The 13,942-nt window shown below is 42.6% G+C and overlaps 1 protein-coding gene across 4 annotated transcripts in view; it reads left to right on the top strand.

The window, feature by feature from the left end:
* Window positions 1-13,942, top strand: part of ABAT (4-aminobutyrate aminotransferase) — a 50,187-nt gene that overhangs the window by 34,003 nt on the left and 2,242 nt on the right. For all 4 annotated transcript variants that reach the window (XM_048320840.1, XM_048320841.1, XM_048320839.1 and 1 more), the window contains 10 exons: window positions 3,094-3,143; window positions 5,870-5,950; window positions 6,060-6,152; window positions 6,529-6,591; window positions 7,130-7,193; window positions 7,843-7,991; window positions 9,174-9,311; window positions 10,487-10,654; window positions 11,391-11,537; window positions 12,554-12,665. In XM_048320840.1, coding sequence (XP_048176797.1) covers window positions 3,094-3,143; window positions 5,870-5,950; window positions 6,060-6,152; window positions 6,529-6,591; window positions 7,130-7,193; window positions 7,843-7,991; window positions 9,174-9,311; window positions 10,487-10,654; window positions 11,391-11,537; window positions 12,554-12,665 — 1,065 coding nt within the window. The remainder of the gene's footprint in view (window positions 1-3,093; window positions 3,144-5,869; window positions 5,951-6,059; window positions 6,153-6,528; window positions 6,592-7,129; window positions 7,194-7,842; window positions 7,992-9,173; window positions 9,312-10,486; window positions 10,655-11,390; window positions 11,538-12,553; window positions 12,666-13,942) is intronic.

Below are 13,942 nucleotides of genomic sequence, written 5' to 3'. Positions count from 1 at the left end.
CTGAAACTGGTGACATACAGACAAGACTCCAGTGCTGTGACTGACCCTCCTGAGCCATGTAGTTCCTCCTTCACATGTGGCAATGCCTTCTGAGGACAAGCTGGGTTTTCATCCCAGGGAACATGTTCCTCAGTCCCAAAGGAACTACAGTGCAGTGCTTCATACAGCTTCTCAGATAATGGCTCTGGGATGTACAGCAACAAAGAGTAAATGGAAATTTAATACTTATAGGCTGACCCAAGTTTAACACACAACATTAATTTATGTGTTTCAGTTGTACTGAATGACAAGACTATCTGAAGCTGCCCAGGTTACTAATAATGTCCCTCTTGGTGACAGAGATAGGGCCTGGACTGGGAGAGCAAAACAAGACCACAAGGTGCTTGTTAGTCATCTGTGCTTATCTCTCTGCAAGTAAATCCAATAAAACCTTTCATGAATCTGTCAGGACTCCCCAAGATTTAATAATGATCTGTTACAGTAGAATATATTTATCAGCAGAAGATGAGAGGTAATAAGTGTCTGTGTGGAGAGATAAGAAACAAAGTATAAAAAACCTCTAGGCAAAGATGCTCTGGGCTGTTTCTTGCTGAAAAACAAAAATTAAAATAGCTTTTTACCACACTTTTGTGGGCAGTTGTAGCACAGCATAGTCCTTTCATCCTGCATCTATTCTGTCTAATAGAGTTAGAAACCCCATGGAGCTAAATGCAAGGGGGATGCTATTGACGTGTTTGCCAGCAAACATCCTGGAATAACAAATGAAACAATGTGTTTTTCAGTGCTGGGAAGGTCTGCTTTGTTTGGGGAGATGCAGAGAGGTATAGTTTGATATTATTGACAGCAGCCTGCTGCTCAGTTCAAATGATTCTTTGGGCTTTCTCCATTTCATTATTTTAGCAGGTTCTAGTTGTTTTTCCTTTTGCAGACAGGCACATTCATGAGCCTGGAGGACATACATGTTCCTGTCACACTGATCCAGACACACAGCAAGAGTGATGGATCAGGTGCCCCTCCCTTGGAGCCAGCTCAGTCACCTCTGGCAGTGGATTTGTAACACTGCAAACCCTTGTGCTGGTCATGGCACTGAAACGAGTCAGTGCCTGTTTGCCATCCCAGCCTGGAGCTGTTTGACTTGTCTACCACAGTTACATAAGGGCTATTCAAGCATTTAGTTCTCCCTGGTGTTAGTTCCTGACTGAACCCACGGGCCAGCTCAGCTTCTGTCACACACAGCCTGACTCTTTCACAGCAGTTGGGCTTTGAGGATCCTCTCTTCCTTCACTGGGGCCTGTCTGAGGAGGTACAAGGATGAGGGAGTGTTAGGAGGAAGACCAGGCCACTTGGCCTGAAGTGAAGAGATTGGGAGAGAGATTCTAAGGGGGAGGAATATTCTGTGGGGGTACAAAAGGGTAAATTGGGGCTAATAGAAGTTTGTGTTACATAAGAGAAGATACGAAGATATTCACATACGGTAACACCAGCAACAGGATTACAAGTTCTTACAATCAATACCAGAGTTGATCCTTGAGCTTCCTAAACAATGGTCGCTGTTTATAACAAAGTTCTGTGTGCTTTGGAGATTTCTAAAACACTTGATTTGCTCTCAGAGGGGGTCTCAGTGGCAGCCACAGGTGCAGTTCTCAAGGACACAGCTCTCTAGCTGAACAACAACCATTCCCATGACAGCAGATGCCATGCAGATTTAGCTGTTCTGTGTCCCAAATAGCCACTATTATTATCTTCATAATAACTTTAACAGATTTATCAGCATGACATGCCGCTAAAACAATATGGATATTCTCTCATTTTCAGCTAAAATATTCAAAACTGAGCTTATAATTGATTTGTTAACACAGTAGCCTAATGCTTCATTGCTCAAAAAGGATAATCAGGGCTGTTGTCATTCCACTGGAATGGGGATTCAGAAGCACAATAAGCTTTTGTAACAAAATTAGCGTGGTCTGACTTCTTGAGCAATAGGGAAAATGAGGTTTCCAACTGTTTCTACAAGGAAATTTAAAAGATGATGTTAATCTCTGGTGTTGGCATTTCATACATTAGAGATCAGGCTTAAAATGAAATTTCTGGCCTCCTTTGAAGATTTTTTTTTTTTTTACAGCAGATAAATTGGTTTTGCCTGTAAGCAAGCAAGTTGTCTTGTAGAATGTCAATGGGTGTAAATTAAGCACCTTCATTGCGTTAAAACTGAAGCTTAGTTTCTTAGTAAAAAGGACAAATTGTTGCATCTTTTTCCAAACAAAAGTTTGTCAAAGTAAGGAAATGGGAAGGAAAAAAAAAAAAGCTGGTCATGAGAGGAAGTGAAAAGTGCAGAACCTCCTTCTTTAGCAGGAGACAGCAATTTATCAAACAGGTTTTTTATGGTGATGCACAGATGAGATATGTAAATCTGTGACTGAGAAGAGAAGATTCCCAGCCAGGTGTCTCGGAATATGTAATGGGCTGTGGCAGGGCAGGGATTCAGGTGCTCATTAGCCCATGGGTTTTGAGTGCATGGCTGGCTGTGCAGTCAGCCTCTTCCTTCTGGTAGGACTGAGATGATCGTGCAAGAATCTGCATGTGAGGGGTGAAATCTGTATCCCGAGCCTGCAGTAACTGTGTGTGTTTATGTGGGAAAGGCTGGATAACAGTGAGGCTGAGGCATGCACACCTCAAAGTCGGGTTCAGCAGCGCCTGGCACAGGGTGTGCTCAGAGAGCACTGCAGAGCAGAGTGGTGACAAGTGCCATCCAGCTGCCACAGGTGTCAAGGAGTGCTGTCAAGCCATGGGCACAATGCTGCTGGAGACGTCTCTGTGCTGGGTGTGCCACGTGAGCTTGGTGCACCCGCAGTGACGGCTCCGAACAGCAGCGCTGTGCTGGAGAGGCTGCCCTGCACCCAGACAGGCTGTGAGGGACAAAGAGCCCAGAGGTTTGTCCTGCTTCAAAAGAAGTCCTATTATTAGTTAAAAGTATACAAGTTACACAGAAACAGTCAAGCATTAAGTTATGGTTATTCTCTAGATTATGCTTTGCATTACTTTACTGAAACCAGATAGAAAGGACTGTTTTCTTTCTTTGCTCCTTTTAATTAGGTTACAGCCATCCGTCTCTGATAAAGCTTTTGCAGCAGCCACAGAACCTGGTAAGTGAATTAGAACATTAAGCACATGAAGGAGTTCTCTCCCTCCTTGTTGTGGGCTTTCTCTTTTTTTCTTACACTGATAGTGAATGCTAATGATTCAATTTCATGTATGATAGGATCTGATTGCTTTATTTCTCACTAGATGAAAAGAGCTTTGTAGTGTTTAAGAAGACACCAAAGCCTCTGGGATGTTTTACAAAAAGCAAACATTTGGGTGATGCAAGCACTTGATATGTTTGCAGCCACATTTAAATCATAGTTCAAACATAGTGTCTCCAATTAGCCATTTTAGTAATGTTCTCTGAGTGGAGATTTTTGAGCCTGAAAGCAAGCACAAGATCTTGAGAGAGAATACAGTATCTTGGACATGGTGCCCTACATCTGGAATGCTGTGGGAAGTTTAGGGTTTTTTCAAAGTTGGGGATGGTGACTGATTCCCATCTCCTGAGTGCATTCCAGCAGAGCAATGAAATGCAGACATTTGAGCTCCCTGAGCTGATTTCGTTTATGGAATATTCATGTCTTCAGGATGAGAAATACTGCCCTTCCCAGAACTAAAATACTTCAAACCAAAAAAAAAAAAAACCCCACAACAAAAAAAAAAAAAAAAAAAAAAAAAAAAAAAAAAAAAATCAAAAAAACCAACAACATACCAGGACTAGAAATGCTGGAGTTATCAAAGGCACATCTGGATATTTTGGAAGGTCTAATATTTACGAATACTTATATTAACTCATAAAGATGATTTCTGAGAATAATATTTTCATTATAATGCAGCAGCAGGCAAAGTCAGATTTAAAAAACAAAGAAAACAAAAAAGAACAAACAAACAAAAATCCCAAAACCAATAAAAACTCAAAAAGCCCTGTTGCTGTTGGCAGTTGCTGATTTGCCCACTGGGCAAGGGCAGGTAACACTCCTGGCAGCTTGCAGTGAAGGGGCTCCTCCAAAGTCCCACACAAGTGGCACAACTTTGGTTAGTGTTAGCAAAGGGATTGGTGTTTCCCTGGAGGGACTTTTTATTTGGTTTGTCTGTAATTCTCCACAGCTATAAACACAGAATGTGCATCTGTTTATTTGAGTCCACAGCAGCTTGATGTCAATGTTCTGTTTTTCTCAGTTCTGGGTGTCTCATTAACTACAAAAGAAAAATACACTTTTCTGCTTAATGGCAAATGTTGTCAGTTGACTGTGACAACCCATAATCAAATTCACAATAAATTTATGTCTTCTCTCTTTAACTTGATATGAAAATTTACTTCTGAACTGAGATAAAAAGTCAAGTAAGATTTCTCATAGCTACGAAACAAAAATTTGGTGTTAACCTGTCAGTAACATCCTTGCTTAGGTTTTCTTTGAAGCTCGAGTCTGTTGAAATAGTGTTTTGGAAGTAAGACACTTGAACAATTTACAAAGCTCTAGTTCATCCAATGTTCTATCTTGTGTGATACTTGGTGTTCCCTAAGAATCCTGATGAAATGTCCTTACAGGTACAGTGTGACCACTTACACCTCTTGCTGTGCCTCACACTTCTTGGAATGAATGAGGACATGTGTTGAGGAGAAAGACTGAAGGATGCTGATAAATGTGCAATCTTGAGCTGCACTGAAAATATGAGTGTTTTGGGGAGGCTGTCTGTCCCCTCTGGAGACCCATTGAGACTTAAATTATTGAAGCTCAGCCTTTAATTCAGCCATTATTTTTCAACAAGAAAAACAACAAACAAAAGAAAAGGGCAAATGTGCTTGGTAGTTGGCAAATTTATTGACCTTGTCCTTCTCTGAGAAAATTTAATTTAAAATAAAGAGTAGCACGGTATGAATCAAATAAGATTACCCACAAAGACTAAGAGCAGTAATGAATTAATTTTAATCCATGACACAATTTAAATTAATTGCATAAATGTGACAGTCATCTCCATTAGTGGACCAGGGATGCTGAGGGGCTTTTTCCAGAGCTGCTCCTTAGAAACCCCTCTGTGGGCAACAGAAACCCCTGTATGGGCTGTTCACTGACACCAGAAGTACCTTTCCCAAAGGTGTGAATCCTGATGTGGCCAGTTCATAGTGCCAGTGAAGGGACCTCAGGTGGTCTCTTGGCCAACCTCCTGCTCCAAGAGGGGCAGCTGTGAGATGAGACCAGGGTGCTCAGGGCTTTATCTGGGACCTAGGAAACCTCCAAGGAGAGCAGCCTGTTTCACTGCTTCACTGTTCTCTTGCAGAAAAACCTTTTCCCTTTACCCAAATCAGTACTTCTCATGCTTTGATTTACACCCATGGCTCCTCATCTTCCATTGAAGAGCGTGGCTCCACCTTCCCAGTGTTCCAAAATGGTCTGTCTTGAAGCTCAGTAAGGATAAGAATGCTGCTGCCCTAATTGAATTTAGCTACTCAAACTGAAAGCAAGTAATAAAGATTTTTAAGCATATTTCCTGTGTATAAGGAAAATGCAGATTGAGCAACTAAAATGGCAATATTGAAGAGAAAATGTCAGTATGAGTTAGCATGCACCTTTCCTAAGGTGTCCTGCAAGAATAAAGTAGTAAGGATTAGACAGAAAAACATATGCTAAGGCAGGAATATTAATCCCTATCTCAAAACTACTTGTGCCATGATACAGATTTCTGCCTGGTATTTATAACTAGAATAAAATGTAATTGCTTTGATGTCAACATATTTTCCTTGGGATAGTAAGACCTAACAATTCCTCTTCCTTTGTCTTTTTAGAGCACTTTTATCAACAGACCTGCCCTAGGGATTTTACCTCCAGAGAACTTTACAGAAAAACTGAAGGAGTCTTTGCTCTCAGTAAGTTTGAGATACCAGTGGACTGATCACTATTATTATCACAATTATTATCACTTTGCACTACACTTGTGCTCAATATTTCGGAGTAATTTTGTGTCTTTGTTGACAGGTGGCTCCTAAGGGTCTGTCACAGGTGATGACCATGTCCTGTGGATCCTGCTCTAATGAAAATGCCTTTAAAGCAATATTCATGTGGTACAGAGTAAGTAAAACATTAAGATGTTTTTGTAGGTTTAGATGTAGAAATGAGTATTTATTCATCATCAGAATTGTTATTGTAAAACAAAGTGGGGCTTGGAGGTTGTCTTGCTCACGATGTTCTTTATATTCAATCTAGTATAAAATCTTAATTAAAATGTTTTTGTCTAAGCTTTTACTTTATATTGACACAACTTCAGAAGTTATAAAGAAAAGGAAATAAAGAAAAATGCAGATTGCAGTCAGCATGTGAAAGCCATAGTCAGGGTCTTTCTTGACTCCAGTCTTAAATACCAGCATTACTGGTTTGTGGTTCAGCCATAAATGCATTGGTTACAACTACAGGAACACTCATGTTGGGTTGTTTGGGTTTTTTGCAGAACAAGGAGAGGGGCCATAATAATGTCACAAAAGAAGAACTGGAATCTTGCATGATTAATCAGGTAATGTTTGTTCATTATCACACCTACAGATGTACCACTGGTTTGGCTTGTAATGGAAGATTGGGAGGAAAAGTTTGGTTGGCTACATGTGAAGTGGAATCTCGGCTTTGTAAATTTAGGACATGGTGAAATACAGACTGCTCCCAACAAATATCAGCGGGTCATCAGGAGTGCACGGGGGCCCAGCACAGGGCAGCCCCAGCCTCTCCTCGCTGAGCCCCCCACAGCCCCAATACTGTAAAGTATTGCACAGCCACCCAGTAAAAAGCTGCTCCTAATTTGTGTAAAAAGGGGTGACTGTGCTGATGGCTCAGCCTTGTGTGAGCTCACTTGTGCAGTGATGTCAGGCCACAGCATGAAACACCAAGGACTCCTCAGTGCCGGGCTTTGGGAGCTGGGGCAGGCTTTAGGGTGTGACCAATGTACTTGTTAAAGGGAGGGCTGTAACAGTTCGTGGTGCCTGATGGAAAAGGAGCTCAGGGGGCAGTGAGGGGGTGTGTGAGCCCCTCGCTGACCCCGCTGTGTGCTCTGCTTGCAGCCCCCTGGCTGCCCCGACTACGCCATGCTCTCCTTCATGGGCGGCTTCCACGGCAGGACCCTGGGTAAGCTGTCCCTTGTCCCCCCCTCAGCCACTGCAGGGACCCCCAGCTCACTGTGCTTGTCCTCAGACACACAGTACCAGTGGAGACAATAGAGATTCATTAACATTTACCTTGGAAGCCCCACTAGCACTGAAACAGAATGTTTGAGTGACAGTCAGGATTGATTTTATATTTTTTGAAAAACTCTTTTCAGACGGGCTCTTATTTTCATTCTGAATCTGCAGTTTCCTGTCTATACTCGTGAAAATCTAACTCCTGGGGTAAAATCCCCACAAACATGCTGTCACTCACTTTTACTGGCTTGTATCAGCTCAGTCCCTGTTCTAAGCATCTTACCTGAGAGTGCTGCAACTGTGAACTTTGTGAGCAGTTGTCTTTGGAGGATTGAAACCCACCTTGTCTGAGCAACCTGTTCAGACTGATAGAGGTTCTCCTGCTTTTCTGGAACAGTGCATGTGGAAACTGATGCTTAAAATCTACAGCAATCCATTTAAGCCTGACTAAATCCAATTACCCAGTATTTCAGAAGACAGTAAAAACACAGCATTTAATAGAATTCTATAGTCGGGCCATTTTTCACTCTTGGTAGCTTTTTTCTTGTATTGTTCCTAGATAGGTATTGTTTTAATTTTTCCCTCTCTGGATTTAGGTTGCTTAGCTACAACTCACTCTAAAGCAATTCACAAACTGGACATTCCCTCACTGGACTGGCCTATTGCTCCATTTCCAAGGCTAAAGTATCCCCTGGAAGACTTTGTGAAAGAGAATCAACAGGAAGAAGCCCGTTGTTTAGAGGAGGTAAAAAATTCACTGGCAGCTTTCTGTTGTTTTCGATTTGAAATAATGAATAGTGTTGGTAGGATTAGTGCTTTTCACTGAAAGAATGTTTTCAGGGATTGGAACAGCCTGTGATTGGACCAGCATTCACTGTTGTTTACAGTCAGACCTTTCTCCCTGCCAGCTTACTGGGAATACAGGGCTGCATGAGTGATACCAAAGTGAAATTTCACCTCAGAACTTCGTTGTATCACAATGAACTTGTCTCCCAGCTCTTGCCAAGGGGCCATGGACTGAGAGAGAGCACAATGTGGATAACCCTCTCTGCAGAGAGAACCTCCAACACTAATTCAGCCTTTTCACCTTTCAGTGGCAGCCTCTGGCATAAAGCTCTGATCATGCAGGGATGGACCTGCGAGTCCACTTAGCCAAACCTGCCTCACTTCAGAGAACACAGAAAGCACAGCAAATGGCTTCCCTGGGGCTGCTCCAGGGTAGCTTTGGTGGGAGAAATGCAATGCTGGGAGCCATTATTTTAACAAAAAACAAACCAAAAAGCCAAACGTTTTCTTAGCAAGTCTGTGCTTGGCTTACTGGCCCCCTTTGGAAACCATTGCTTTGCACAGCCTGCAGGGGATGTGGCCCTGAGAGTTGTGAGGGGGATTTCAAGCACGAACACAACACTAATTGCAGCAACTGGCACTATGAGGTTAATGAGAATTATCTATCAGCCCCTTACAACAACAGGATTTCTGCACTATTTCATCTGATTAACATATCTGAAGTGAGTGACTGGAAAAAGTAAATTTTCCAGATTACCTTTTCTAATATGTTAGCAGAGTTTTGGTTTCTCACACAAAAATCTATCCCCTTCCATATCATTTAGGTGGAATGACAGCAGTGGCACAGTGAGCTGCAGTAGTGCTCACCACACTGCCAGCTGAACCTGGCTAGAGCTTTCACAGCACTGTAGATAAATGTGCAGCTAGTTACAGTGTGGTTAGGACATGATTTAAACCCATTCAGGAACAAGAAGGCAGTCTTAAATGCTGGAGGAACCACTTGTTAATCCTTTGTGCTTCTGGTACCTTTAGAGCCAGGAATGTCTATGCAAAGTTGAAGTTCTGCTGAGATTTAATCTTGCTGGGAGGAAATGTGCAAATGTTCTGGAAGGAGAACGTACCATAAATGTTTGTTTTACAGGTGGAAGACCTGATTGTAAAGTACAGGAAAAAGAAGAAGATTGTGGCTGGAATCATTGTGGAACCGATACAGTCAGAGGGTGGGGACAATCATGCTTCAGATGACTTCTTCAGAAAGCTACGAGATATTGCCAGAAAGGTAATAAAACATTTCTCTGTGCACTTCGTGGTAGCTAAACATGCACCCTCACATTCTGGGTGTCCCCAGAGGCTTTGCCCTGCCCCAGGCTCTTGGAGGGCTTCACAGGCCTCCTTAGCAGCAGTCAGGGTAGTTATGTACCACATACAAGCAATGCCTGCTCTCTTCCATTTGATCCACACCTAATGGTTTCCTCAGTCCAATAAATTATCTTCTAATTTGAGAGTGATAGAGAAATTACTCTGATTCATTAGCTATGAATTTTTTGGGTGTGTTCTTTAAATGATAATGCTAGTTGGTTGAGGAGGTTCAATTTCGGAAGAAGCGGATTGTGAAAAGTATAAATTTTTAATGACATGTTTTTAATTGCAAACAAAAAAAAAGCTGAAACACAACTTAGGTCTGGCCATAGTGCTGATGTTCCAATAAAACAATGAAAAGGACAGATGTCTTGGTACTTGGAATATAAAGTTACCTATTTAGAAGCTATGACCTTCAGTAATACCTACTCCATGCTTTTTTTCATCCTCAAAACATCTGTGTGCTGAAGAGATGCTGCCAAAAGTACTTAACCATTGTTTTTAAACACAGTATTGTGATGTAGCTTGCTCTCCCTGTCACAAAGTTTGTACAAAATAGTCCTTCACATAAAAACCCCACACTGCCAGCTCACATGAGTCTCTCTTTCAGGAGACATGTCTGAAAAGGCAGCTTTTCATGCCCCCTAAACTGAACAGCTCATGCTGCTGGTATTGCCTCTGTGCAATGTCCTACTCAGACTGGTGGCAGAGGCTTCATATTTAAAACAAAGCCCCTAGAAATGACACTCTGCTTCCCTCAGGGGCTTTGAAAATGCCACCTCTGCTCCTCCCAGATGTTTTCAGGTATCCTCTAGAAATGCTCAAGACTATATAAAAACATGTACTTTGTGAGTATAGGTAGAAAACAAGTTTCTAGTGCCTTCCTGAAAAAACAGCTGGATTTTTAACTGTGAAATCTAACACACTGTGAGTGGCATTGATGGAGGGATTGAGGAGGGAAGGTTGGGGCAGTGAAGGGAGAGGAGGAAGGGGTGTTTCCTGTGAGTAGCTTGTGTTTATGTGTTCACTAAGGGAGGTGTTTCTGTTTTGGGAAGGAGGGCTCACATTCCCTGCTCCTCACATCTGTCTCTGCAGCATGGCTGTGCTTTCCTGGTGGACGAGGTGCAGACGGGAGGCGGCTGCACTGGGAAATTCTGGGCACACGAGCACTGGGGCCTGGATGACCCAGCTGATGTGGTAACATTCAGTAAGAAGATGATGACAGGAGGATTTTTCCACAAAGAGGAGTTCAGGCCAAATGCTGTAAGATTTTCAATGAAACTTGAACTCTGTGCTAGTTGGTGACCCCCTGAGGAATGACTGTGACATGCATAGAAGGGACAAGGTTTCCTTCAGCAGTGCAGGTCCAGCTGGATGGGGCTGCTGTTTTACAGAAACTTGCTGTGTGCTCACACAACAATTGTCATCACCTCTTCACTTTTATTCCAGTTGTTGTCAGTCACCAAGGTCATCAAGCTGGTGGGGGGGAGAGGAGAACTGAGTTTAACCTAATGGAACAAAGCTTCAGTAAAAATCCAGCCACAAACTCACTCCTTGTCCTGTAGGGCAACTTGGGAACTTCAGAGCCTGTATGTCAGTATTAGAGATTTTGTCAGCAAGATTTCTTCTTTGCACTAATGACATTTTAGATGTAATAAATGGAAAAAAAGTAGAATTAAGGGGAAGAACATAAATCTTGATGTAAAAGCCTGTATAGATGATGGTTAGTTCCTGTCATCTATAGCTGCGTTTCAATGAGACGTCAGAGCAGCAAGGCGGAGTGCAGTAAATGAGAAGCATGAAGTAGTCACCCCGTGTTTCAGCTCAGCAGGGCAGTGGGATTTTGCTTTACAGGGTAAAAAACAGGGGGGTTGGTGAGATTAGTGCATGCCTTTTCATACACCACGTTTGCATTGCCAGTGTGATGCCTTGCTTTTCTTAATTTACAGTGATTTGCCTGTTAACATGTTCCACAACTCTTTTTCCACCCTTTCCCAAGCCCTATCGGATTTTTAACACCTGGCTTGGAGATCCATCCAAGAACCTTATGCTTGCTGAAGTTATTAAGGTTATTAAAACAGAAGACCTTCTAAACAATGCAACCCATGCTGGGAAAGCACTGCTGACTGGGCTGCTGGATTTGCAGGTAAACATCTGGAAGGATTGTAGATAAGAAGGAGAAATTTCCTGATGAGGTAGGATCTTACCTCATCCATTTTAAACACTTGGACTGAGGAACTCCATCTGGGGTCTAGACCATTATAATAACTTCAACATGAGCCTGAATAACTGTGTCATTTGGAATTGAAGTCAACTTTCTTTTACTGACTTAAACATGCTGGGTTTATATAGCTTAATCCAGTATAAAGGGTAGTTCCCAAAATACCTTAAGGTATGAACTGCAGCTAATTAAATTACTTCGTAGAAGGTTTTGTTACCATAAGCAGCTGGTATTTAATTGTCCTAAAGTTCTTTTTCAAGGAAGATGCTTTCATATTTTTTCCTATTCTGCTGGGCTGTTGAAATAAGAAAATTGTATCTTTCCCTCCCTTGTTTAAGGGAAATTCCTGACAGCTTCTACTATGGAGCTCTACAGTCAGGCATTTAAGCATAGGCTTGTGGTGCTCACCTCCCAAAGGCATTTTGCACAGGACAATCCCAGACACAGTCTCTGCTCTCTCCACAGCTTTAAGACACAGCAGGCAGAAGAACAGAAAATACTATAATCTCATACTTTGGAGGGCCAGAATACAACTAGTTCTATCCAAAAGATTGCTCTTCCAAACGATGAGGATTGTAATTGAGAGTAGGTGATGCAGATGCTACTGGCAGGTGTCTCAGTGCAGGGTAAGAATGAGCTGGTTTCTAGCCCCAGTGCAGATGATTTATGCTCAGGTTTTCCTGGAGTCCACTGTAGATGTAAGTAAGGTGTGTTAGGCTCGTTCCAAAGAATATTCTACTTGACCCAGCTGATGGGCCAGATTCATTCTCCCTCCCTGCTTTGTGTTGGGCTCTGCAGGCTGAGCAGGACGTGAGGCTGTGTGAGGCTCCACTCCAGCGGAACGAGGAGGCATCAGGGTTTCCACCTGGCAGAGCCAGGCTTGCCACCAGATGCCCTCTGTTGCAGCACCTGCCATGTGCTTGTCTCTCCTCTCTCTGCAGGCTCGTTACCCCCATCTCATCAGCAGAGTGAGAGGAAGAGGAACCTTCTGTTCGTTTGACACTCCAAATGATGCAACTAGAAACAAGTTAATTACAATAGCCAGAAACAAAGGTAAGAAACTTTGTATGTGTGGATGAGCTTCATGTGACACACAGTAGCACAGGTAATGCTTTACATTTTCCTTTTCATATGGTGCATGTGTATTTCAGTATCAGAGGACAGCAGTGAAATGACAAAGTTGTGGTTAGACTTCTCTGGAAATAGTGTTGTCAGAGATCTGAGAGCAGTCTGTTGCATGGTGTGTGCCTTTACCATTCTCTACAGGTCTGAGGTTACTGGAAGAGATCTGTGTAGGGCATGAGTTTTTGTGACATCAATTTCATAGTCCTCTGCAGTGACCTTAGGTGCCCATGGACATGGTTTACTTCTAGAAACAGGAAAGTTAGAAGAAAGTTAATGTCACTCAGGAAAACACAGGGAGGAGAACTGTGAATTCTATAAATACGTAATTCCTATACCTAGGAATACCTAATGATGAAGTATGAGTGCCTAAAATGGGCACAGATCTAAAGTGGCATCCCTCTTTTCCCACAGAACTATTACCAGCTGCAGACAGGCCCAGGTATCAGGAGGGGAACCTTGGTATCTACACCTAACATTCTCTTTGAATTTAAGTGTGTGGGCCCTGTGTTTGCTGCTGTCTGGTTTTGCTGTTACTCCTGTCTCTTGAAAGAAGCAGCCAGAGTGCATCTAAACTGTGGTGAAACCAAAATTTTAGAGTGTAAAAGACACCATTTTTTTTCTTGGAAACTAAGCCAGCAGGGAGACAAGGCAAGTGGTTTGTTATGGGTAAACCAAGGCTCTGCTTTGAGGCAGGGTAAGCTCAGCTTAGTAATACGGGTTCTCATTGCTCAGACATTTCCAAGAACTGATTTTGGGCTAAAAAGTACATTTAAAGCACTGCAGGGAGTGGTTTGCTGGCACTGAGGCATTTTAACTTTTTGTCATTAGAAATGAATTAGTTTACAAACCAAATTGTAAAGAAACCTCCTGTGTCTTGTTGTGGGACCGAGATACTTAACCAGCAGAGTACTGCAGCTCTGAAATCTCAGATGCTGCTTGATCTCTGTGCTGGATGGATTCTTTCCATTGCTGTCAGGATTAGTCCCAATACTCCAAGTGTTTATATAACAGCTCTAGGCACACACCCACACACACCCACAGTGTCATTCTAAGCTGCTGTGAAGCTTGAGGCCATTCACACCACAATGCGCTGTATCATGGTGTGGCTAGCAGGATGTGGGGAGCTTCTGCTGGCCCACCACAGTGAGGTTATCCTCATTCAGAGACCTGAATTTTTCTGGACATTTGGCAAACATGGAAATGAC

The sequence above is a fragment of the Corvus hawaiiensis genome, chromosome 16, assembly GCF_020740725.1.
Source record: "Corvus hawaiiensis isolate bCorHaw1 chromosome 16, bCorHaw1.pri.cur, whole genome shotgun sequence".
Lineage (NCBI taxonomy): Eukaryota > Metazoa > Chordata > Aves > Passeriformes > Corvidae > Corvus > Corvus hawaiiensis.
Note: the sequence above shows the minus strand (reverse complement) of the source record. Positions and strands in the feature narration are given on the sequence as shown.